Here is a 27123-nt window from a genome sequence, read left to right as displayed (position 1 = left end):
TATGTGGCTGTGTTTCTACAAAGGCCTCACTGCCTTTGGATACAGCGGCAGGGCTCCTCAGGCTGCAACTGCCCCAGGTATAGGCAGAAACAAGCCCGTTTGAGGGCTTGTCTGAAACCTGTGCCTTCCCCAGGAGAGGGGTGGGGCCCAGCTCAGGTGGAAAAGCTCCCTCAAGGAATTCAGACCCCAGGGTCTGGAAAACTGAAGCAATTAAAGCCAGCCTACAACCTCTCCTCTGTCTTCATCATGCCCCAGCAGGGAGAGTCTGCCAAAGTTAAAGGTACCGCATCATCTTATGCTGGTGGGACCTGCAGGCAGACAAGCACCACATACTGGGCAGGATAAGAAAAACAGAGTCCAGAGACTTCACAGGAAAGTCTTTCAACCTGCTGGGTCTCACCCTCAGGGAAAACCAAGACAGGTGACCCTTTCCTCCTGACAGGAGACCAGTTTGGTCTGGGAAAATCTGGCTGGGGTCTATAATATCTAAGTAGACCCTCCTAAGGGTGTGTGGGGGAAGGCACCACACAGGTAGGGCAAGAAACAAGAAAACAAGAACTGAAAAATTCTGATCTGTTAAGCAAAACCTAAGCCAGCGGTCCAGAATAAGCTGAACTGAATGTCAAAGAACAGACAGACAACAAAGTCATCAGCGAGAAAACCCTAGGTAAAAGAAGTGCAAGCAATCTCCAGAATAAACTAATTAAGGTAGTTAAATGCCTAGATGCCAGCAAAAAATAACAAATCACACTAGGAAAACTGAAGATATGGCCCAGTCAAAGGACCAAACCAACAATTCAAATGAGACACAGGAGCTGAAACAATTAATTCAGAATGTACGCACACACATGGAAAACCTCATCAAAAATCAAATCAGTGAATTGAGGGAGGATATAGAGAAGGCAAGGAATGAACAAAAATAAGAAATTGGAAGTCTGAAAAACAAAACACTGAACTTATGGGAAAAAGTAGAGGCACAGTAGAAGGCACAGTAGAAGAGAGGAAAAAACAATGGAAACCTACAATGTCAGATTTCAAGAGGCAGAAGACAGCATTAATGAACTGGAGGATGGAACATCTGAAATCTGAAAAACAAAAGAAAATATAGGGAAAATAGGAGCAAGGACTCAGGGAATTGAATGACAATATGAAGCACATGAATATATGTGTTGTGGGTATCCCAGAAGGAGAAGAGAAGGAAAAAGGAGGAGAAAAACTAACAGAGGAAATTATCATTGAAAATTTCCCAATACTTATGAAAGACTTAAAATTACAGATCCAAGAAGTGCAGCATACCCTAAACAGAATAGATCCAAATAGATGTACTCCAAAACACTTACTAATCAGAATGTCAGATGTCAAAGAGAAAGAGAGAATCTTGAAAGCACCAAGAGAAAAACAATCCATCACATACAAGGGAAGCCCAATAAGACTATGTATAGATTTCTCAGCAGAAACTGTGGAGGTGAGAAGACAGTGGGATGATATATTTAAATTACTAAAAGAGAAAAACTGCCAACCAAGAATTCTATATACAGCAAAGTTGTCCTTCAAAAATGAGGGAGAAATTAAAACATTTTCACACAAAAAATCACTGAGAGAATTTGTGACCAAGAGGCTGCCTCTGCAAGAAATACTAAAAGGAGTGCTAGAGACAGATATGAAAAGACAGGAGAGAGAGGTGTGGAGAAGAATGTAGAAATGAAGACTATCAGTAAAGGTAAAAAGAAGAAAAATTAGATACAACCTATAAAATCCAAAAGGCAAATTGGCAGAAGAAAGTACTACCTGTACAGTAATAACACTAATTGTTAATGGATTAAACTCCCCAATCAAAAGACATAGACTGGCAGAATGGATTAAAAAGCAGGACCCATTTATATGCTGCCTACGGGAAACATATGTTAGACCCAAGTATAAACATAGGTTGAAAGTGAAAGATTGGGAAAAGATATTTCATGCAAATATCAATCAGAAAAGATCAGGAGTAGCTAATATCCAAGAAATTAGACTTCAAATGTAAAACAATTAAAAGAGTACAAAGAAGGACACTATGTATTAATAAAAGGAACAATTCAACAAGAAGACATAACAATCACAAATATTTATGCACTGAGCCAGAATGCTCCAAAATACATGAGGCAAACACCAAAACGAGAAAGACACATTTACCATAATAATTGGCGACTTCAATTCCCCACTCTCATCAATGGAAAGAACATTTAGACAGAGGATCAATAAAGAAACAGAGAATTTGAATAATACAATAAATGAGAATGAGTTAGACATTTATAGAACATTACACCCCACAACAGTAGGATACACCTTTTTCTCAAGTGCTCATGGATCATTCTCAAGAATAGACCATATGCTGAGTCACAAAGCAAGTCTAAATAAATTTTAAAAGATTGAAATCATACAAAACATTTTCTCAGATCATAATGGAATGAAGTTGGAAATCATTAATAGAGTGCCAAAAAATTCACAAATATATGGGGGCTCAACAACACACTCTTAAATAACCAGTGTGTCAAGGAAGAAATTACAACAGAAATCAGTAAATATCTTGAGGCAAATGAAAATGAAAACGCAACATATCAAAATTCATGGGATGCAGCAAAGGCAGTGCTAAGAGGGAAATTTATTGCCCTGAATGCCTATATCAAGAAAGAAGAAAGGGCAAAAATCAAGGAATTAACTGTACACTTGGAAGAACTGGAGAAAGAACAGCAAACTAACCCCAAAGCAACCAAAGGAAAGAAATAATGAAGATTAGAGCAGAAATAAATGAAATTGAGAACATGAAACAATTGAGAAGATCAACAAAACCAGAAGTTAGTTCTATGAGAAAATCAATAAGATTGATGGACCCTTAGCAATGTTGACAAAAAGAAGAGAGAGGATGCAAATAAATAAAATCAGAAATAGAAGAGGAGACATAACTACTGATCCCACAGAAATAAAGAAAGTATGAGAGGATATCATGAACAACTTTATGCTAATAAAATCGACAATGTAAATGAAATGTACAACTTTTTAGAAAGTTGTGCTGGTTTGAAAGGATGTATGTCCCCTAGAAAAGCCATGTTTTAATTAAATCCCATTTCATAAAGCAGAATAATCCCTATTCAATACTGTATGTTTGAAACTGTAATTAGATCATCTCCCTGGAGATGTGATTTAATCGAGTGGTGGTTAAGCTGGATTAGGTGATGACATATCTCCACCCATTTGTGTGGGTCTTGATAAGTTTCTGGAGTTCTGTAAAAGAAAAAACATTTTGGAAAGGAGGAGATTCAGAGAGAGCAGAGAAGAATAACATAGCCACGAGAAGCAGAGTCCACCAGCCAGCAACCTTTGGAGATGAAGAAGGAAAATGCCTCCAAGTGAGCTTCATCAAAGAGGAAGCCAGGAGAAGAAGCTAGCAGATGATGCTGTGTTCACCATATGCCCTTCCAGATGAGAGAGAAACCCTGACCATGTTCACCACATGCCCTTCCACTTGAGAGAGAGACCCTGAACTTCATCGGCCTTCTTGAACCAAGGTATCTCTCCCTGGATGCCTTTGGTTGGACATTTCTATAGACTTGCTTTAATTGGGACATTTTCATGGCCTTAGAAGTGTAAACTTACAACTTATTGAATTCCCCTTTTAAAAAGCCATTCCATTCCTGGTATATTGCATTCCAGTAGCTAGCAAACTAGAACAAAAGGCATAAACAACCAACTTTGACTCGAGAAGAAATGGATGACCTCAACAAACCGATCACAAGTAAAGAAATTGAATCAGTCATTACAAAGCTCCCCCAAAAGAAAAGTCCAGGATCAGATGGCTTCACATATGAATTCTACCAAACATTCAAGAAAGAATTAGTACCAATCCTGCTCAAACTCTTCATAAAAATTTAAGAGGAGGGAAAGCTACGTAACTCATTCTATGAAGCCAACATCACCCTCATACCAAAGCCAGACAAAGATAATACAAAAAAAGAAAACTATAGACCAATCTCTCTAATGAATATAGATGCAAAATTCCTCAACAGAATTCTAACAAATCGAATCCAGCAGCACATTAAACGAATTATACACCATGACCAAGTAGGACTCATCCCAGATATGCAAGGATGGTTCAATGTAAGAAAATCAATTAATGTAATACACCATATCAACAAATCAAAGCAGAAAAATCACATGATCATCTTGATTGATGCAGAAAAGGTATTTGACAAAATTCAACACTCTTTCTTGTTGAAAACACTTCAAAGGATAGAAATAGAAGGGGACTTCCTTAACATGATAAAGGGAATATATGATAAACCCACAGCTAATATCATCCTCAATGGGGAAAAACTGAAAACTTTCCCCCTAAGATCAGGAACAAGGCAAGGATGTTCACTGTTATTCCACATTGTGTTGGAAATTCTACCCAATGTGTCTTTTTTCTAGACAAGAAAAAGAAACACACGGCATCAAAATTGGAAGGAGGAAGTAAAACTCTCACTGTTTGCACATGATATGATACTATATGTTGAAAACCCTGAAAAATCCACAGTGAAACTACTAGAGCTAATAAGTGAGTACAGCAAAGTGGCAGGTTTCAAGATCAACACTCAAAAATCTGTAGTGTTTCTGTACACTAGTAATGAGCAATCTGAGGGGGAAATCAAGAAAAAAATTCCATTTGCAATTGCAACCAAAAGAATAAAATATTTAGGAAGAAAATTAACTAAAAAGACAGAAGACCTAAACAAAGAAAACTACAAGAAATTCTTAAAAGAAATCACAGAATACCTAAATAAATGGAAGGGCATACCATACTCATGGATTGGAAGACTAAATATAATTAAGATGTCAATTCTACCTAAATTGATTTACAGATTCAGTGCAATACCAATTAAAATCCCAAAAACTTACTTTTCAGAAATAGGGAAACCAATAACCAAATTTATCTGGAAGGGAAGGGTGCCCCGAGTAGCTAAAAGTATTCTGAGAAAGAAAAATGAAGTCGGAGGTCTCACGCTACCTGACTTTAAGGCATATTATGAAGCTACAGTGGTCAAAACTGCATTGTACTAGCATAAAGATAGATATATTGACCAATGGAATCAAATAGAGTGTTTAGATATAGACCCTCTCATCTATGGACAATTGATCTTTGATAAGGCAGTCAAGCCAACTCACCTGGGACAGAAGAGTCTCTTCAATAAATGGTGCCTACAGAACTGGATATCCATATGCAAAAGAATGAAAGAGGACCCATATCTCACACCCTATAGAAAAGTTAACTCAAAATGGATCAAAGACCTAAACATTAGATCTAAGACCATAAAGCTGTTAGAAGGAAATGTAGGGAAATATCTTCTAAATCTTACAATAGGAGGCAGTTTCCTAGACCTTACATCCAAAGCACAAGCATTGAAGAAAGAAAGAAAGAAATGGGAACTCCTCAAAATTAAACACTTTTGCACATCAAAGAACTTTATCAAGAAAGTAAATAGACAGCCTACACAATGGGAGACAATATTTGGAAATGATATATCAGATAAAGGTCTAGTATCCAGAATATATAAAGAGATTGTTCAACTCAACAACAAAAAGACAACTCAATTACAAAATGGGCAAAACACTTGAACAGACTCTTCTCAGAAGAGGAAATGCAAATGGCCAAAAGGCACATGAAAAGATGCTCAAGTTCCCTGGTTATTAGGGAAATGCAGATCAAACCACTATGAGATATCATCTCACTCTCACCAGAATGGCCATTATCAATAAAACAGAAAACGACAAGTGCTGGAGAGGATGTGGAGAAAGAGGCACACTTATCCACTGTTGGTGGGAATGTCAAATGGTGCAACCACTGTGGAAGGCAGTTTGGCGGTTCCTCAAAAAGCTGAATATAGAATTGCCATACGACCCAGCAATACCATTGCTGGGTATCTACTCAAAGGACTTAAGGGCAAAGACACAAACGGACATTTGCACACTAATGTTTATAGCAGCGTTATTTACAATTGCAAAGAGATGGAAACAGCCAAAATGTCCATCAACAGACGAGTGGCTAAACAAACTGTGGTATATACATATGATGGAATATTATGCAGCTGTAAGACAAAATAAAGTTATGAAGTATGTAACAACGTGGATGGACCTTAAGGACATTATGCTGAGTGAGGTTAGCTAGAAACAAAAGGACAAATACTGTATGGTCTCACTGATATGAACTGACATTAGTGAATAAACTTGGAATATTTCACTGGTAACAGAAACCATCAGGAGATAGAAATAGGGTAGATATTGTGCAATTGGAGCTGAAGGGATACAGATTGTGCAACAGGACTGATTGTAAAAACTCAAAAATGGATAGCACAATGCTACCTAACTAATACAATAATGTCAGAACACTGAATGAAGCTGAAACTGAATGTGAGAATGATAGAGGGAGGAGGCCTGGGGGCACAAATGAAATCAGAAGGAAAGATAGATGATAAAGCCTGAGATGGTATAATCTAGGAATGCCTAGAGTGTATAATGATAGTGAATAAATGTACAAATTTAAAAATGTTTTTGCATCAGGAAGAACAAAGGAATGTCAATACTGCAGGCTGTTGAAAATAGATGGCAATTAATATCTTAAAATTTCAGCTTATGTGTGAGACTAAAGCAGAAAACGTTTATTTGGTACAAAGTTTGTATTTTGACTTGTGCATTTCCTGATATAACTTATGTGGACAGATTAATTGAACACCGTTAAGTACATGGAACCTTGATTAGGGTATGAGATTTGGTTGGTTTGTCCAGAGTGATGCCCCAGTAAATCCCAGGGTGATTTGAACAGTGAGTAAAAAAGTATTTGCAAAGTCCCCTTGGGGGAATGATGAGAAAGGGGGAAAATTTAACTTCCCCAAGTTGAATTCTTGATATTCTCACAAGCAGTGTGGACAACCAAAGCAATAGGCTGAGGCCCCCAATCTTGGAGTTTGTTCATATGAAACTTAACCCCGCAAAGGATAGGTCAAGCCTACTTAAAATTTTAGGCCTAAGAGTTACCCCCCAGAGAACCTCTTTTGTTGCTCAAATGTGGTTTCTCTCTCTCAGCCAACATGACAAGCAGACTCACTGCTCTCCCCCTGTCTACATGGGACATGACTCCCAGGGGTGTGGACCTTCCTGGCAACATGGGACAGAAATCCTAGAGTGAGCTGGGACTCAGCACCAAGGGATTGAGAAAACGTTCTCGACCAAAAGGGGGAAGAGAGAAATGAGACAAAATAAAGTGTCAATGGCTGAGAGATTCCAAACAGAATTGAGAGGTTATCCTGGAGGTTATTCTTATGCATTAAATAGATATCACTTTCTTAGTTTAAGGTGTAACAGAGAGGCTGGAGGGGACTCTGAAAATGTAGAGTTGTGTTCCAGTAGCCATGTTTCTTGAAGACGATTGTATATAATGATACGGCTTTCACAACGTGACTGTGTGACTGTGAAAACCTTGTGTCTGATGCTCCTTTTATCTACTCATTAACAGACAAGTAAAACATATGAAATAAAATAAATAAAAATAAATAATAGGTGAGAACAAATGTTAAAATAAATTTAGTAGTTTGAAATGCTAGTGATCAATGAAAAGGAGGGGTAATGGGTATGGTACGTATGAATTTTTTTCTGTTGTCTTTTTATTTCTTTTTCTGAATTGATGCAAATGTTCTAAGAAATGATCATGATGATGAATATGCAACTATGTGATGATATTGTGAATTACTGATTAATACAGAATGAAATGACCATATGTTAAGTATGTTTGTATTTGTTGTTATATTAAAAAAATTTTTAATTAATAATAAAAATTAAAAAAAAATGGATCTGGGCAGACCACGGTGGCTCAGCAGGCCACATTCTCACCCACCATGCCGGAGACCCGGGTTTGCTTGCTGGTGTCTGCCCATGCAAAACAAACAAACAAACAAATAAATGAAATATTTCCTCCAGTTAAGTGGGAAAGAGCGGGAGTGTGACCTGCTCGGAGTGGCGCAGCCGTGAGGGGGGAGGTGGGTGTGATGCCTGAGGGTGTCGGGAAAACCCAAATCTCAGCTTCTCACTGAGGAGCTATTTAGTGTCATTTTGACAGCACCGAAGATTGAAATACTGCGTTACTTCATCGTGCTCGTCAGTGAAGCAAAGTGGAATTTACCCCAGGAACTGAAACAGATTTTCTCAAGCTGTACTGCGCTGTTATTAGGCAGCCACACTGGACGGCTTCTGCCCACCTCCTGCAATAGCTGGCCACGCGAAAGGAGCCTTTAATTGGAAAGCAGCAACAGAAATAATCAGACATACTGAGGCCTCTGAGGATTGACTCCACTTTTAGAAGTGGTGTGGGGAGCGCATCTGCCATGCCGTTGGCACCTCGCCCTGGAGCGGCTGCCGCGGTGGGTGCTGGACACGCGGGCACAGGGTGCTGAGCCTGCACCCACCCGCAGGCCCAGAGTGGCCTCGTGGACGAGCGCCCTGGGAGACCCACCACAGGAGCAGCCCCTCCATGCCCGGTGGCCCCACGTCCTGGCCCTGGCGGGCTGTCACCTCACAGCGCGGATCATGACCTGCTGGCGTCTCTGTCCCGGCCGCGTGCCGACCAGGTGCCCGGCGTCCTCATTGGGCGACCCGGTTCCCGGCGTCCTCGTGGGGCAACCAGGTGCCCGACATCTGCATGGGGAGTCCCAGTGCCCGGCGTCCGCGTGGGGCGTCCCGGCCTCATGTGGTGGTGATCCTCACGGCTGCTGCCCCCGGAAGGGCTGGTCTGGGCAACTCGGCAGCACGGCAGAGGCGGCCGTGGGTGGCTATGTGTGGTGTCCAGGCCAGGACATGAGGGTCACCAAGGACACTGCCCGCTGTCTCCTGGACTGCCCGTGGTGGGCGAGGTCCTGGGACCTGCCTTCTCTCCACCTGCGCGGCCACGGACGGGCTTCTCATTTTAAGCTGAGTTTTGGAGTAATTTGTTCCTCTGCTGTAGCAACACAGTCTCTGCTCAGCGTATGACCCTTTACCCTCATCTGCTTCTCATCGTGATGATGACAGCTGCCCTCGGGCAGGCCACCCACGTGACAGTAACTTAGACCCCTCAGCATGGGCCCCAGCGAGGCTTGCTCAGGGCAGGTTCCTTCCCGGCCATTCCCGGCAGGGGCAGTGGGCGCCAGGACACAGGGCAGAACCAGGGCAGGCGGAACCCCCACGGGTCCCCATTTGCCCCCCAGGACCCCCTCAACAAGGGCGGAATTAGTCGCAAATACGGGACCTGCAGCAGCCAGGAGCCGTCACAGGCCGAGCATCCGGGCCTCCATCCATCCGCCCATCCGTCCCTCCATCCCACCCAGTCCAGCCCGACGTCTCCGGCAGGCAGGGCCCGGGAAGGAGGTGCCCTGCGTCAGGGTGGGGCCAGGAGTGCGGGGGGGCTGTGACCAGGCAGGCTCAGCGCGGGGGTCTGCGTGGAGGGCAGGGACAGCCCGGCCACGTCCACACAGTATGCCCAGAGAGCACAGCGAGGGGGAGTCACCAGCACCAGACGTAGGCTTCCTGTGCCCTGTCACCACGTTCAGGACCGGCAGACGATGGGGCAAAAAGAGACAGCTTGATGACCAAATCATAAAATGACTGCCCCAAGCCCCCAGAAGCAAGGCATCCATCTCCAAAACGCTGTCCTCTCCGTGCTCTGCGCAACCCGTGTCCCTGGAGCGGGGCCGGAAGTGCTGGGAGGGCTGGCCTGGGGCAGCACCCGAACCACAGCCAGGGACCCCCAGTGCCTCAGGACTTGTGAGGGTGGCTGGGGGTGGGCAGGGCGCAAAGCCAGCTCGGCCGCCTTCGTCTGGTATTCACCTCCTGGGTTAGGGCCATTTCAGCGGTGCCTTCGGGGCAGCCGCGTCCCCAGGCCGCCCCCAGCTTCCCGCGGCCCCACCTCTCTGGGAGCCTCTGCGGGACTCGGGGCTGGGAAGGGTGGAGACCCGCCCAGGGCCGGCCTGGGGAAGGTGCTCCTGCTCCCTGCAGGTGCTTGCAGGATCACAGGGTCAGGCAGCTGCCCGGCCTCTGCCCGGGGCAGGCCGAGCCCCCTTCCTGCCCTTCCGCCATGCACTGCCCAACCCTGGTTCTGGATCCTCAGGTCCCTCCTCGAATCCCGGGAACGTAAGTGTCGCCTGCTCTGGTGGCGCGCTCTTCCCGAGCCTGGCTCTGCGCTCACCCCTGCAATCTCCGCGCCCCGGGCAGTGGGTCAGGTCCCTCACCCATCTCCTGGCCGCTCCCTGCACCTCACAGCCTGGCAGCTTCTCCAGCTCAGGTACGGCAGCCCACCTCTCCTGGTGCCGGGAGCCATCCTGACGGCTCTGCCCGCAGCACTGATAGGTCACTCGTCTCGTCCACTACAACCTCCTAGCCAGCGGCGGCCATCCCCAGCCCACCGTCCCCCAGTGTGGTCTCTGGGCAGCATGTCACCGGGCTCCCACCGTCCACACCGGGCCTGGTGGACATAGAGAGCACACGGAGGGCCCTTGCGGTCAGGCCAGGCTGCTCCCCGCCACGTCTTCCTTTTCACTCGGAATGAAAGGCCGAGTCCCTACAGGGGCCACGGACCCTGCAGTCTTCTCAGATGGGGATGGGGAGCTCGGCACGGGATCTGAAAGGAGCTTTGGGTTCCAGAGCGCTGGGATGGGGCTGAGGCTCCGGCTCTCCAGCAGGCTGAGCCGTGAGATGTCTGTCCTCTTGCAGTGTGATGTCATCCACCCTGCCCTGTGATGTCACCCACCCTGCCCTGTGATGTCACCCTCCCTGCAGTATGATATCATCCCCCTGCCCTGTGATGTCACCCACCCTGCAGTATGATGTCATTTATCTTGCCCTGTGATGTCACCCTCCCTGCAGTATGATATCATCCCCCCCGCCCTGTGATGTCACCCACCCTGCCCTGTGGCCCTGTGATGTCACCCACTTTGCCTCTGTCAGCTGGGAAGGCACGTGGCTGATGTCTGGTGGTCCTTGATCCTGGTTTTTTGCCCTCAGCTTCTGTTCCCAGTGGCCTCTCTCTGTGTCCTGTGGGCTTCCATTTAGCATCTCTGGGGCATTAGTCTGTCTAAGTGTCCTGAGATCCTCTCAGCTTCTCAGGGGCAGATTCTGGATTTCATCTCTTAACTTAGCTTCTCCTAGGGAGTTTTATTTATTTATTTTTTTTGCATGGGCAGGCACCGGGAACCGAACCCAGGTATCCGGCATGGCAGGCAAGAATTCTGTCACTGAGCCACCATCACACTGCCCCCCAAGGGCGTTTTTTGTCTCCAAGTGTCTGTGCTTTCTCCAAAATGTCTCCCTCTTAAAGGACCCCAGTAAGTGGATTAACACCCACCTTGAGCTGGATGTGCCACATCTCCGTGGAAACCACCTGATTGGGAGGTCCCACTCAACCGTAGGTCTGCACCACGAGATTGGATTAAAAGAACAGGATGTTTCTGGGGGACAGCACAGAATCAGCCTACTTTCCTTCCCTGTTTTCCTGCTGAAATTCTCTTCCTAGTCCTTAGCACACAGCAGTACAGGGCCTGTCAACATGCCATTATCTGCGTGTGATTCAGCAGGTTCCTTCCGTAATAGAGATGGATTTCTGTCTCATTTGCTCCGTGCTGTGCTATGACAGAGCCTTACACATAGCTGGTGCTCTGTAAATGTGTGGGATAAACACACGAAAGCAGGACCATTGCTGTAGAGGCGGGTGGCGAGTATGGGGGTAGCACTAAGGATTCAGAGGGAGGACCGAGTCTGTGTGCGCTGAGGGCAGCCGTCCGGAGGCTGAGGGCTAAGGGCATGTGCAGTGGGCTACCGTGCTGGATTCTTCCTGCTTATGGCATCGTGCTTCCCTCTAAGAGATGGGACACACTCAGCTTATTGGATCCGATAAGTTATTTGCAATATGTAAGACTCTATTTCTAAAATGTGATGGTCTAAGATCACCAAATTGTTGTTTTCATCTCTGGATATCTTCTTAGATGTCTGGAGCTTTCTCTCTATGAACTTGAAAAGTGGGTCATCATCATCTTCAGAAATCTCATACTGATGGTGTCGAAAGGAAGTGTGAAGACCTTAAATTGCAGTTTCATTCTTTGTCCATTCTTGCTGTCCTGGTGATGGGCTTGCCTGTTGTGAAGGAATGCTCCAGGATCCTGGGAACGATAGTTTTTTGCTCTGCTTTGAGACGCTGCTTGATTTCAGCACCGCCTTGAACTGGTGCAGTGTGGTGAACTCAGTCACCCCACCTGCCTCAGGAGCGTGGGGCCGTGACCCAGTTTCCGCCCGTGCCCCTCCCTCGTCCACCCTCCACCTCCCCTCGCTCTCCCCAGGGCTGCGCCCAGGACGGGCCACACGTGTCGGACGATGGCTCATGCGGGGCGTCCCTTCCCCAGGCCCCTCCGGGTCCCGCTGCTGCCGTCTCTGGGCGAGCCTCTGGCGTGGGGTGGTATCTTCACTTCTCTGGGTCGCCCCAAGCCAGCCCCCACAGCGCAGCGGCCGGGACTTCACGGCCCGCCGGAAGGGTTTGCCACACCGACGGAACACTTGCAGCCCTGCTTTCATTTTCAGAATTTGTGTTGATGTGGAGCTGAGCTCCTCAGGGTCTGGTGGAAAGTAGACACAGAGGCCGTTTGCTCCACACAGAGCATCATCAAAAACCTGCAGCCTCTGTGCCACTCAGGTGTGGGTGTCCACCCCATTTCGGTGGACGAGAAAAGGCCAGCTTTTACCGGGAAGAGGCGTCATAGAAATCTAAATCAGTGTATTAGCTGCTTAATAAATGAGTATCCCCAAGATTAATTCCAGGTACCTAACAAATACCCAATAAATACTTAACAATTAAATTAATTAACCATAAAATTATGGCATTTAAACAGCCCTATTTATATCTTAATTGATATAAAACTAGTCACAGCATGTAGATCTGTATCTCCGGAGAAGCTTCTAGGAAAAATAGTAAACATTTTAATATAGTATTTATTTAGAATCATTTAGTATGTCAATTATAATTTGCATCTCATTTTGGGTATTATTGATAATGATTTAAATGGGCATTATATATTCTTTTGAAGATAATTTGCTGCATTAGTTAAAGTGATGTGTTGTGTGTCCTGAGACCAGAGACTGTCTAATGGCCTTAATTTCCAGTTTCACTGCATGACAGATGAGACGCAGCCTGAGGTATCGGACAGAGAGATGGGCTGTGGCTCAAAAGTCTTCATTCTTCACTCTCCCTCTTCTAGCGCAACACTGAGTAAGCTGTTTATCTCCCTAGAACTTAGGGCTTTGTCACTGTTTTAGTTTGCCAAAGCGGCCAGAATACAACACATGAGAGATGGATCAACTTTTAATAAGGGGATTTATTTAGTTAAAAACCTCTAGTTCTTCAGAGGAAAGGTAGCGAGCTTTCACCTGAGGTTTTCTGTTCCATGGGAAGGCACAAGGTGACATCTGCTGGCTTCTCTCCTGGCTCCTGCGTCCCAGTGGCTTTCCCCAGGGTGATTCCTTTCTGCATCTCCAAATGTCTGGGCTGAGCTGCTGAGCTCTCTCCTGACCTCTCTCTTTGAGCCTCCAGCTAATTAAAGTAAACCTCACTCGCTGCGGCAGGCACTGCCCTTAGCCAACTGCAGATGTCGTCACATAGATGCGTTTCACATGCTGATGACTCACGTCCACCACAGAACAGGCACCATCACCTGGCCAGGTGGACACCTGACCCTAACTCCCACACTCACCTATAAAAACAGGGACAATATGACAGGAGTGGCTGCTGCACGTATTTTCAGGTGGGGTCTGTCCTTGTAGAGCGAAAGCCCACCATAAACGTAGGCTTGCAGGAGCGATGGTGTAATGGAGAGGCTCGCACTCAACCTCAGCAGCCAGGCCCGGGGGTCCCCCCCACCGCAGCCCATGCGGCCCCTTCCACAGCCAATGGGGCCCCTCCCACAGCCCATGCGGCCTCCCCCACAGTCCATGCGGCCCCCCCCGCAGCCCATGGGCCCCCCCCGCAGCCCATGCGGCCCCCCCCACAGCCCATGCGGCCTCCCCCACAGCCCATGCGGCCCCCTGCAGCTTATGCGGCCCCCCCGCAGCCCATGGGGCCCCCCCGCAGCCTATGCGGGCCCCCCCACAGCCCATGCGGGCCCCCCACAGCCCATGGGGCCCCTCCCACAGCCCATGGGGCCCCTCCCACAGCCCATGGGGCCCCTTCCGCAGCCCATGGGGCCCCTCCCACACCACATGCGGCTCCCCCACAGCCCATGCGGCCCCCCCCCCACAGCCCATGCGGCACCCCCGCAGCCCATGCGGCCCCTTCCAGCGCTGCTCTTTTCCAGCCATCCCCTTCCCCATCGGGGGGCCTGTAGCAACCCTGATTTCCAAAGACAGCTGCTAGTAATTTACCTTTTAGTACAAAAGAGAAAGCAGGTAGGAAAAACTGCCTTGGGCATTCCTCAGGCTTTAACCTTCCCCTTTACAATTTCACGGGATCAGGCTCCATTTCCACACTGGACTTAAAACCAATTTCTGAGTGCCGCAGCCCCAGGGAGTGGGGCGTGGAGCTTCCAACAATTAGTGGCCAGGAGAAGGCCCTCTTTTCTTTTCCTTACGATGGCTCTGCTCCATGTATCACCTCGGCTTTAAACGTCAGTCACTACAAAGGCAAAAGGCATTTTATGCAACAACTTACCTACCTGTAAAATTCTATACATTCTGATTGACTCTTTAAATATTAAGTTAGACTGGAGCCAGCTATGGTTTATCACAGGACATGTGTCACTGAAATAAAAGTTTATAGTGCACCTTTATTTCAATTGGCAATAGATGGAAATTTTAATGTTCTTGACTAAGCTCAGTATAAAGGCAAGAACGACTCCAAAACCACACAAGCTCGCTTTTCAGGGAAGTATAAATGCATGGAAGGGCATTTGCACACAGTCCTGCTGGAAATGGTCACCTGCAACTTCCCGAGCTGCTCGTTGCTTGGGAACTGGTAGGTCTAGTCACCCGTTGGGGTCAGCCTTGCTTGGGGAGCCAGGTGAGCAGCAGTCTCACCTGGCCTCACCTGCAGCCAGGCCCACAGGCTGCGTGCGTGGGGTGAGACAGGAGCAGCGGCACCCTGCATGTTTAATGACTGCCTGGTGATGGAGTGGGGCCTTTGCCCAGCCCCTGGTGTAAGCACCCCAGCCATGGCACAAAGCACCAGTCTGTCACCAACCTGCTGCCCGCACCCCTGGAACTGGGACCACCTGTGAGCCAGCACAGCACAGGGCTGAGGAAGCTCCCATGAAGTCAGAGCCCCTCACCCTGCATGGAAGGTGGAGAAGCCCAGCCAAGAAGACAGGGATGTGTTCCATTTGTGGTGCTCCTAGCTGCATCACCCTTGTCCAAAATCTTCAGCAGTTTTGACATTCATCACTCTTGAATGAGCTCAGAGAGGACAATGGGGCAGTCATCATGTGGGTCACACATAGGAAAATGGTGAAAGTTTAACATGCTCAGAAATGGGAACTTAGCAGGGATGTGTTGGGTTCCTGGACTGCAACTTGCCTGCTGTGAGTTGTAACCCAGGAATTCCCAGGCCGTGCTTTGATGGAAGGCTCAGTGTTAATGGAGGGTGATTAGTGGAAGTCTGGGCTGGGGAAAGCTCTAGAGTAGAGGTCACACTCCCATGCAATGAGAAAAGGTCGCCTTGAATATATGGCCTCATTGCCTTTCATCTCCCGGTGACAGGAACAGCCAGCATGTACTGGTTGGAAATGGCCAGCCCTCAGGGTCCTGGGGGAGGGCGTGGTCTAGAGGGGGTTCCCACATGGAAACATGCCGATCTGTGAGAAGTCTTCCGTATATAATAGGAAAGACATGCTGAGCATTATTCAGGGACTCCTTAAAAGCATATTAACTTAAAGATACTCTTCATTCATAGTAAGCAGAATTTTAATTTTTACATATTTGATCCTTAATAGTGGCTGATGTGTTATCTCTGTTATATCATCATGGAAAATACAATCTTTTTTCACATTTTTTGAGATACAAGTGACATACAATAAACTGTAATGTAAGTGTACAAATAGAAGAGTTTTGACATATGTAAACAGAATTACCAGAAAGAAGAATATGCAACTTTGCTGTTACTAGTTCTAATGACCTTATTTGTATATTCTTCAGATGATCCTGTCATCTGTGAATACTCTAATTTCTTCCTGTTTAGCTGGATGCAGTCACATATCTTTCTTTTTTTTTTTGCACTGGTTGAACATCCAGTTCGATGTGGAATGAAGGTGGTGAGAATTGCCATCCTTGCCTCACTCCTGATCTTAGGTGAAAAGCTTTCAGCCTTCACCTAAAGGAGAGTTCTAGCTGTAGGTTTTATCTTAAAATGTTTGGTAAAATTCTCCAGTAAAGCCATCTGAGCCTGAAGACTTTTTTTTTTTGAAGAATTTCAATTATAAATTCAATATCATTAATAGTTATAGAACAATTTAAATTGTCTGTTTCTTCTCAAGTGAACTTTGGTAGTTTGTGTCTTTCAACGAATATATCCATTTCATTTAAGTCATCAAAGTTTTTGACAAAGTTGTTATTATCTTTTTAATATCTACAAGACCTTCAGGGCTGCAACCTCTCTGATTTCTGCTATTGGTCGGTCAAACATTTTCTCTCTCTTTTTCCAAATTGGTGTGGCTAGAGGTTCATCAATTTTATTTATGTCTTTAACAAATAATTTTCTGCTTCCATGGAGAGTTATGATTGGGTCCTGTATTTTTATCCAGTCTGGCATTCTCTGCCTTTTAGTTGGTGTGTTTAGACCATTTATAGTTAATGTGATTATTAAAATTTTTTGGATTTTAATCCACCATCTTTCTATTTGTCTTCATATGATTGAATTTAAATCTACCATCTTGCTGTTTTTTAGTATCTGTTCCATCTGTTCTTTGTTTCTTTTCCCTCTTTTACTGCCTTCTTTTGGAACAAGTATTTTAATGATTATAAAATTTATTATATTTGATCACATTTTTGCAGATTTGAAACTGTTATGTACCTCAGAAAAGCAATGTTTTTTTAATCCAGTCTTATGGGGGCAGACTTATTATAGGGTGGGCACTCTTGATTAGGTTGTTTCCATGGAGATGTGATCCCACCCATACAAGGAGGGTCTTAATTAGCTTACTGGAGCCCTTTAAAAGGAGAACATTATGGAAAAAGCTCAAACTCAGACACTTGCAGATGCAGAGAGAGCCATTTGAAAACAGACTCCCTGAGAAAAGGACGGCAGACATTGCCATGTGCCTTCCCATGTGACATAGGTGCCTGGATGTGATTGGCCTCCTTTTGTTGATGCCTCAATTTGGACATTTTCATGGTTTTAGAATTGTACATTTTAAACCTAATAAATATCCCTTGTAAAAGCCAATCCATTTCTGGTATATTGCATTCTGGCAGCTTTAGCAAACTGAGACAACTTTTAGTAGTTTGCTAGCTACAACTCTTTCTTTTGTTTTTACTGATTGTTTTAGCTGTGCAATATATATCTTTTTCTTCTCACAGTCTACTTTCAAGTGATTTATACCACTACTGTTTTTCCCACTTGTTTTACAGTTGCCATGCATTTATTTATACAGATGTTATAAATCCCTGATACATAATGATTACATTCATAACAGCCTGTTAGCTTTAGAGAGACAGAAAAATAATAGAGTCTAACATGCATTTACATATTTTTCATATTTACATAGCTTCATTATTGGTGTAGATCTAATTTTCAGTCTGCTTTCTTTTCCTTTCTGCCTGAAGTACTTACTTTAATGTTTCCTGCAGTATGCACCTGCTGGTTATGAATTCTTTCAGCTTTTGTATGTTCAGAAAAGTAGTTACTTTACCTTCATTTTTGAAAGATTTGCTGAGTATAGGATTCTAGGTTGACTGTCCCCTGAACCCCCATTCTGTATTTTAAAGATATTGTTCTACTGCTTTGCTAGTTTGAAGACATTACCCCCAGAAAAAAACATGTTCTTTCCGTGCTGATCCAATCTTGTGGGGCCAGACCTATTGTTTAGGGTGGAAACCTTTGATTAGATTGTTTCTATGGAGACTGACCCACTCAATTATGGCCATGGCCTTTTGATTAGATTACTTCCATGGAGAGGTGGCACACCTAACTGTGGGTGTGGCTTTTTGATTATGTGGAAATGTGACTCCACCCATTCAAGGTGGGTCTTGATTTGTTTACTGGGGTCCTTTAAAAAGGGAGGCATTTTGGAGAAAATACAGTTGTTTCAGAGTCTGCACAGACAGAGACATTTAGAGATGCAAAAAGAAAATGCTGTCCAGGGACACTGTTTGAAACCAGAAGCCAAAGAGCCAGCAGATGCCAGCCATGTGCCTTCCCAGTTGACAGAGGTGTTCTGGACACCTTCAGCCTTTCTCGAGTCTCAGTGTCTTCCATGGATGCCTTGGTCTGTACATTTTTAAGGCTTGAGAACTGTGAACTTGTAACATAATAAATCCCCTTTATAAAAGCCAACCCATTTCTGATTTTTGCATTCCAGCAACTTTACAAACTAAAACAACTGCCTTCTGGCTTCCATTGTTTCCAAAAAGAAGTTTGCTGTATTCTTATCTTTGTTTTTTGTATTTTCTTACCACTTTTAAGAATTTCTCTCTATTCCTGCCTTTAAGGAATTTTTTATATGCCTTGATGTAGTTTTCTTCATGTTTTTGTGCTTTGGATTTGTTGCGCTTCTTGGGATCTGTGAATATATAGTTTTCAGTAAATTTGGAAAATTTCTACCATCATTTTTTAATTGTTTTCTTCTCTTTTTCTGGGACTATAATTATATGTATATTAGGCCATTCGTGGTTGTCTCACAGGTCACTGATTGTGTATTAATTTTTTATTCAGCCTTTTCTTAGCACTGTATTTTATTTTCCAAAGTTTCTATTGCTGTGTCTTTAAGTTTACAATTGTTCTCATCATCTTAGCTATACATCATGAGAAATTTAGTTTCCTTTACATCTAATAATTAAAATTTAAATAAATTTAAACTTTTGTATCTTTAGTATTCAAATGTGGATGGCAAATCTCCATTTACTTTGCTTTTCATGATATGTTTCATCCTGATGACTTAAAATGCAATTGCAATTCTAGTCAATTTGGTAGATAGAAGATATTTGCATTTGGCTTTTCCTTTCCTCTTTCTCCTTAGTGGAGCTTGTGAGTAAACAATTCTTCTGTTCCTTGGCCTGAAGAACTCCTATACACATGGTGCTTTGACGATTGTTGTGTTCTAATGGGATCAAATGATCTAAAGCCATGCCCTGTTGGTAGACCAGACATCCCAGATAGGAGAGGGCAGTCATGGTGTCTCGTCTCTCTTGAGAGCCTTGGGCAGGCTGCTGACCAGGCTTGATGCTGTACTGGATGCTGTGGGTCTCTGAGTGTCTCCCACCATATGGAGACAGGCAGTCTTCAGTCCAGCTAGGAAGTATCACGTCTATAAAATCTCTAGAGCTAGAGCATAGACCACTCAAGCCATGTAACATCTTAGCACAGGTCCAGGACCATGGGAGCAAGCCAGATGAGTCAGGGTTGGAAGCCCGTGTGCAGGGGAAGCCATGTTATTCCTTTGGTGGCAGGTCCGTGTATTCCCTCTGCTTCCTCCTTGAGTATTCAGCAAAGTCCTTCGACCCTTTGAGCACTTCCAGTGGGAACCACAGGAAAGTCATTTTGATTCCTATGGGCACAATCATTTAAGGAAAAAAGCCCAAGAGGAAGGTAAATTTAGGGGCTAAGTAGCGGCTTGGTTTGCCCCCTCCCTATCTTACAAAGACGACTCCTTTCAGAGTCATCTTGGAGGGTCTGAAGTTCACTAGTTGGTGAGAGGGGTGTCAGTCCCGAGGGGTGCCAGTCCCTGGCAGGACTCTGCTGCCAGCTCCCTTCCCCACACTTTCGCCATCGCCACCCTTTCCCACTGCTGCAGAGCCCCCATCACACACAGCTGGCAACTAGCTGCTAGGACAATAGCTGACAGAAGATTTAAGGGTTTTTTTTTACTCACAAGAATATTTGCATTTTAAATTAGAGCACTCAGAGTATTCTGGATATTTTGAGCCCAACTAAAGGAAATCTTAATGATGCAGCTTCAATAAAGAGCAGCCTGCTAGGGCTGGGATCCTGCCGCAGATGTGACAAAGGTTCTGGGTCCACAGAGTTTTATGCCAATATACGTCTCTCTTAACTTGGCACAATCTATTTACTTATTCATTTTTGCATAGACAGGCACCAGGAATCAAACAGGGTCTCTAGCATGGCAGGCAACAATTCTGCCACTTGAGCCGCTGTCACACCACCCAGGACAATCTATTTTTGAAATGTAATGTTTAGAATTAAAATGTAAGATTGCTGTTTGGGGGAAATTCCATGTATACACCCCAAAGTAAATTTATCAACTTAGAATTAAAAAAAACAAAAAGATGACCCATATATTCCTGGTAAGTACCTATAATGCGCGTATTTATGTGTCAATGAGTTAGAGCTGAGATTAAGGCATGTGAGTAGGTGTGCTGATGTGTTTTGTTTGTAATACTAGAATTGGTTTGTGATACGTACAAATTACAAATTCTTAAACCAATGTAATAATTCTTTGAAAACTGTGTGTTCCTAGAAACTTTGAGATGAGTGTGGTGTTTACTTCTATCTACTCCAGCTTATTTTAGATAAGATTCAGAGAGTTAAGGAGTGCTTGCTCGGCTGTGTGCGGCCCTATTTTCTGATCCCACTGACATTTAACTTTCAGGTATTCGGAAGATGAGTACCTTCAGCTGGTCACAGATGTACAGAAGTGTCCCTGGAGGCAGCAGGCAGAAGAATATGAGAATTTTAGGTAAAAAAAAAAGCATGAATACCATGAGATAAAGATGTTTTGTGTATTTGCTCTGTAAGAAAAATAGGCGCCGTGTTGTTGAGGAGAAGAGAGTGGACCCACTGGCGGTGCCCTAAAGGGGACCCCAAACGTTGTCTGGCAGCATTAGCCTCACCCGCCCGTCCCGCCACCCTCACCTCTGTAGACATTTGTAATGACATCTCTGGAATTACAAAAAATATCCCAAGCTCACATGAAAGCTTCTGTCCCATGGCTGTTGCCTGCTCTCTCCTGTGCCATTTGTACCTGCCGTGGTTGTCCCCGCAGCCCATGGGGACAAGGCAGGTCCGAGCCCGGAGGCAGGGTGCAGCGCAGAGTGGACCCAGGCCTCGGGGCTGCATGTGTCTGCCAGGAAAGGCCCTTCCCCGGCCCTGCACACAGAGGCACAGGGCTTGGCAGGGGGGTGGCGGCTTCCTGCACCCCAGGGGCCCATGCTCAGAGGGCTGCGGCCTCACTGAATCGTGTCCATCTTTGGTTGAACTCAGGAGATCTGCCCTTAGCCGGGATGCTGAGAAGCAGGGCTGCCGGTGGGGCGGGTGGGGGCAGCCCCGTCAGAGCGGCCACTGGTCCCTGCAAGCTCCACATGTGGCCCCTGGCTCAGTCAAGGGCTCCTCCCGCCCTCCCTCCCTCCCTCCCTCCCTCTTTCCTTCCTTCCTTCTTCTCTTTTATTGCCCTCCCCTCCCCTTTTCTCTTCTCTTCTCTTTTCTTTCTTCTTGACAAAAACCAGGAGTCTCTTCACACCCCAAACTTCATGGGAGCTGCAGGTGAGGATGGAGAGACACCCCATGGAAGGACACACAGACAGACAGCCAGGTTGGCTTGGTGCCATGACAGCATAAAAAACGTGTGGGAACCAGACCCGCCCCGCCAAGGCCCATCTGAGTGACCGTCTGGGGCTAGGACACTTACAGGGGCTGTCATTCATGAGGCTACTCATAGTGGCATTTATTTATTTACTTAAATATTTGCTACATTGTAATGCCCTGTTTATGGGCATACACACAACCTAAATTACGTGGGCTTTCAACAGAAGTCTGTGCAGCCACTTCATAATCAAGACTCCATTTCCCTAAATATTGGCTAATACAGCTGCCCGACTCTGAGGAGTCTCTGGCTTATTTATAAGGCCGGTCTTATAGAAATCTCCCCTGTGATAGATGACAAGCAGCCAAGTAGTTTTCCGCCTCGTTTATTTGTACGTGACCTTTAGAAAGATGATAATACTCACACAGCAGCAATCACAAATGCTGACGAGCATAGGCAGGTGAGTGTATCCTGAATCCACTTTCAGCCTGACGGACACTTCCAGCAGCTGACACCGGGGCTGTGTGAAAGTTAGGGGACCCCTGTGGTCACATGATTAAAAGTAGATCCTTTAAAGATTATTGTTTCTTTAATAAATATGCTGCTTGCTAGCAAAAGGGGTAAAACTAAAAGGCCAAGAAATCCTTGTTGATGGTTTTATAGCTTGTTGATGATGTTGCTAGCTCAGCCTGGGGGGCGGCTGCCATGGAGACAAGGGCAGGCCTGCTTGCTTCTGCAATTCCGGTTTTCTCCTCGAAGGAGAAGGAGTCAGAGACAAATGGGAAATTTCGGTCTGGTTGATTGTGCTACTGACAAAAAGAAAGATGTCAAAAGGAAATTGATCTCAAGACAATAAGGCAGTCTTGGACAGGCTGGGCTTGTGCTGACACTAGATTAAATGTAAATGCTAAGAGAAAATTGCCTCTCCCACGAAGGAAAAGCCACTGGTGTTTCTGTTTACAACTGGCTTATGTGAGAAAATATGGCCTTCTGAAAGCCTGCTTTCTCAGCAACCTCCTTCCCCTACATGATGGCATTTGTCCTCTATTTATCAACTCCTGGACTTTTCCTCATTCCGCGATTCACTGTGGATCTGGGAACGTGGAGCCTGAAGTGGAGTCCCGAGCTTATCCGTGCCCTCCTGGAAACTGGCAGCTCTAACCAGAGTCCACGCCGGTGGCTCCACGATGCCCCGAAGGGCGTGAAACTTCAGAGGGTTTTGGGGAAGAAGAGCCATAACCTTCATCAGTGTCTCAGGGCCTCTGTCCCCCCCCCCCAAGGACTGAAGTGTCTCTGAGCCCTCTGGGTCTGCAGCTGTTTGCTGGGTGGACTTGGCACCCGCCCCTGGGTATGGCCACCTGCACAGCGTGCCCCCACACCACCGCCAGGCACCCCACGCTTCAGTTGGGAACTGGGGTCTTGTGAGTCCCTAGCTGAACTAAGTAAAGGGGATTTAAGTGAGACCAAAAGACACGTAGACCCTGACTTTTTCCTCGCATCTGCTCTGTTTTGCACGGCCAGGTGTGGTGGGGAATGTTGTGCCGTCTTCTGCTTTTAGGATCATTTATTGTCTTCTGTCACCATTTCCCCCAAGCAGGGCCGCTGCATGTGCCCCACGCTGGCGGGGGGGGGGGGGTCTCCCTGAATTTCAGTCCAGAAAGTTCCTGCTCTTCGTGTTCTCGACCCCTCCTTTCAGAGGCCGAGGGGTCACCGTGTGCGTGAGGGGCCCCTGAGAGCCTTCACACCGCGCCGATGCTCACACCCCAGCCCCGCAGGGAGGGGCCCGTCCTGGCGCCCCAGCTGTCCTGAAGGCTGCTGTGCACAGGTTTGAGCTCTGCAGGTGGCGGGAGAGTCCCGAGGCCACCTGCATTGTCATCATGTATGAGCCTCCAGCGGAAGGCAATGCCACTCCTTGATGTGGCCGATTACAGAAGACTCGTCGGTCCCCGGGCCACGGCGCTTAACTTCCATATGAACTTTCACATTTCTTTTCAGAAATTCTCACTCTGCTGTTTCTTTTCTCATTTTTTTTTTTGGACCCTCTAACACCATTAGATTTCTTTAGCCATCACCAGTTTTCACAGACGTGAGCTGGAATCCAAGATGCCTGAACTAGCAATCACATATTTACTGAAAATTTAGCTGCAGTAAACAGTGCTATTAGATGAAAGCACATGCTTATTTCAAGATTCAGGCAAATGAGATACCTTTCCAAATACTTGTAAAAACCGATATTTTGTGCTTGAATTATTTGCTAGAGATAAGGACTACATGGAAACAATATTATTAAATCTCTAATTATCCCCTCCGGTTGATTAAATTAAAATGCCTTGAAAGTCATTCCTTTGTCTTCCTTCTGTGTTGGATATATATTTTTAAAGATATTGCAAAGCTGATTTAATTAATTCATTGATACTTCCAAAATAGCAGCCAGTGTGTTGCTTTCATTTTTATTTTAGCTTCTTGAACAAAATAGCATGTCACAAAATAAACTTACATACCCCACACGTGTATTGATTTCTTATTACGTGACATTTGCATTATCAAAACAACATCTTTTAATGATTTAGTTTCATGAGAGGGTATAAATTCTGTAAATAAACAGGTAAATAAGTAATTGACTTATTTTTCTAGAAATCACAGAACTGGGCAACCAAAGTTAAAACTAACCAACAATGTTTCTTCTGAAATATTTCTCCAAAAGCAACAGTTGTAACAGTCGTGGTTTGCTTTTGGCTGGCACATATCAACTTTATACTTTGTTTCATTCAGTCAACACTTATTGAACATTATTTCCCGGGTATTTTGTTCTGCAGAAGCCCAAAGCATCTGCACAGGAGCCTCTTCTGATTATCCACAGCCGTGTCTGTATTTCCAGCCACTGTTCCCTTCTCCCGGTTCTCTCAAAGTGTTTGCTCTTTCAGACCCATGCAGCTAGCTGTCCTCGTGGATGGCTTACTGAGATTCCGTTTTACTACTTTATTTTAGGAGGACCTGTGAACTTCAAACTGGGTGTTTTGGGTCATCTGGCAGGTCCGAAATCTTCTTTTCCTCGACTTCAAGACCATTTTACACTGTTTAGATCCTGTCACATCATCTTCTGTGTGCCATGACAACTGACACAGTGCGTCTGCCCATCCTGAGAAGCCACAAAACCCCACAGCATCGTTGCTGCTGCCGTGTTTCCTTCTGGAAGCCTGCTCGTGCACATCAGGACTACTTCCTCTCCCTAAGCGTCGGGATATAAACTTAGCCATAAAAATGCATCAAGCCCACATAGACTTATGGGTCTTTTAATTTTTATTTCAAAACGTGGCTCCCAAGCTGTATGCAGTGTTCTTCCGAGGCTTTGTGGTGCTTTATTTTAGAGACAAGTCAGGGAGGGTTTATTTTTATTTATTTATTTCAATTAGAGAAGTAGGTTTACAGAACAGTCATGCATAAAATACCAGGCTGCATTGCACCACCCTATTACCAACACCCTGCATGAGTGTGGGACGTTTGTGACAACTGACGACAGCACCTTTTAATCGTCTCTACTAACTATGGCCTGTGGTGTAACTTAGGGCTCACTGCGTTGTGCAGTTCTGTGTGTGTTTTAACTTTTGCATCCTGTTGCTTCTGCTCCCGTGCCGGATGCCCCCTCCGAGGCTGCCCTTCGCCCTCTGGGCCCCTCAGTCACCTGCTCAGCCCTCCCTGTGCTGCCGCTGCCTCCGCACTGGCAGCACGTCCCCCCCGCCCCCCCGCAGGCCCCTCCCCGGTGCTCCAGCGCCACTCCCGCACCTCTGGGTTTTAGGTTTTGTCGACCTCTTGTGCTCTACTTTGATAATCATGTTTCCTCATAGTTTATTTTGCCTTGATTTCAAATATATGAGCAGCTCTTTCATAAATTTCGTATTTAATTATTTCATGCATTTTCATGTTTAAAAAATACAGTGCATGCATTATCTATTAGGGGAAAACCTCAGCCAGCTGAGCGGCATTTCTGAACTTGGACTTTAGTTTGAAAGGACTTACGTAACCTGGAAAAGCCATGTTTTAATCCTAACTCGATCGTGTGGGACCAATCATCTATTTTAATCCCTATTCAGCACGCTATGTTGGGAGGTTGATCAGATTATCTCCAGGGAGCTGTGACTCACCCAATTGTGGGTGTTCACTTTTGAACAGAGAGAGATGTGGCTCCACCCATTCCAGGTGGGTCTTGATTAGTTTACTGGAATCCTTTAAAAGAGGAGACAGTTTGGAGAGAGCCACAGAGTGACGAGAACCCCGAGAGCCCACACGGCCAGAGACCTTTGGAGATGAAGAAGGAAAACGCCCCCGGGGGAGCTTCATGAAACAAGAAGCCAGGAGCGGACGCTAGCAGATGGCCATGTTCACTGTGTGTCCTTCCAGTTGAGAGGAACCCTGAACTTCGTCGGCCTTTCTTGAGTGAAGGTAACCTCTTGTTGGTGCCTTGATTTGGACATTTCTATGGACTTGCTTTAATTGGGACATTTTCTTGGCCTTGGAACTGTAAACTAGCAACTTATTAAATTCCCCCTTTTAAAAGCCGTTCTGTTTCTGATATAGTGCCTTCCGGCAGCTAGCAAACTAGGACAGCCTTTATTAATTCCCTCTCCCTAGACTGAGACTTGTGTTGACCCCATTTTGAGCAGGGATCACATATTGCTCCCAGACTTTTCTCCAGCTGCCAGATTTGAAACAGAACTTTGTGTAGGTTAAGCTACATCTTGGATCAACCCTCAGCAAAATGACCAATGTGTGAAGGGTTTGTGCATTTACTTTTTCTTGTCCATGTCCATCACAAGGCATTGAGCGTCCACCTGTCTTGGGATCTAGGGTGCTCCATCCGTCTCCCCCCTCGCCCCTCCCTGCTCCTTGCTCCCCGCCACCTGCCTCAGGGCCCAGGGACCCCATGCCATGCAAGTTTCCGTGGTCCCAAATGCTCTCTCCTCAGCCTTCCTGGAAACCCCAGCATCTGTCTGCCCAACTTCAGCCGGTTCAGATGGGAGTGATTCGTGGATGGCATGGGAAAGGAAGGAAGGAGCTAGCACATACCTAGAGCTTCTCTACGCAGGCCACCATGCCCGGTGCTTTCACGGAAAGACCTCATTTAACACGCACAGCAATCCTGAGTTTCAGATCACAATCCCCATTTCACGATGCACCAACAGAGCCAAGAGGTCAGCTATCAGCTTCTCCTGGGCTCCCCACTGGTACCTAAGAGGCCATAAGGAATGCCTGGCTTTCCTTCCAGGATCCACTGCTCCGTTCCCCAGCTCTCCAACTTGGTCGAGGTCCCATAGAGCCAGTGTCTGAGCCGGGCACTGGACGTCACCATGCCCTCTGAGCACTC

The 27123-nt window shown here is 45.8% G+C and overlaps 1 protein-coding gene across 1 annotated transcript in view; it reads left to right on the top strand.

Moving 5' to 3' along the window:
• Positions 1-27123, top strand: part of ST8SIA6 (ST8 alpha-N-acetyl-neuraminide alpha-2,8-sialyltransferase 6) — a 102076-nt gene that overhangs the window by 54091 nt on the left and 20862 nt on the right. The window contains exon 4 of the mRNA XM_077154644.1: positions 20832-20918. Within this exon, the coding sequence (XP_077010759.1) occupies positions 20832-20918 (87 nt within the window). The remainder of the gene's footprint in view (positions 1-20831; positions 20919-27123) is intronic.

The sequence above is a fragment of the Tamandua tetradactyla genome, chromosome 1, assembly GCF_023851605.1.
Source record: "Tamandua tetradactyla isolate mTamTet1 chromosome 1, mTamTet1.pri, whole genome shotgun sequence".
Classification (NCBI taxonomy): Eukaryota; Metazoa; Chordata; class Mammalia; order Pilosa; family Myrmecophagidae; genus Tamandua; species Tamandua tetradactyla.
This window is presented reverse-complemented; position numbering and strand designations above follow the sequence as displayed.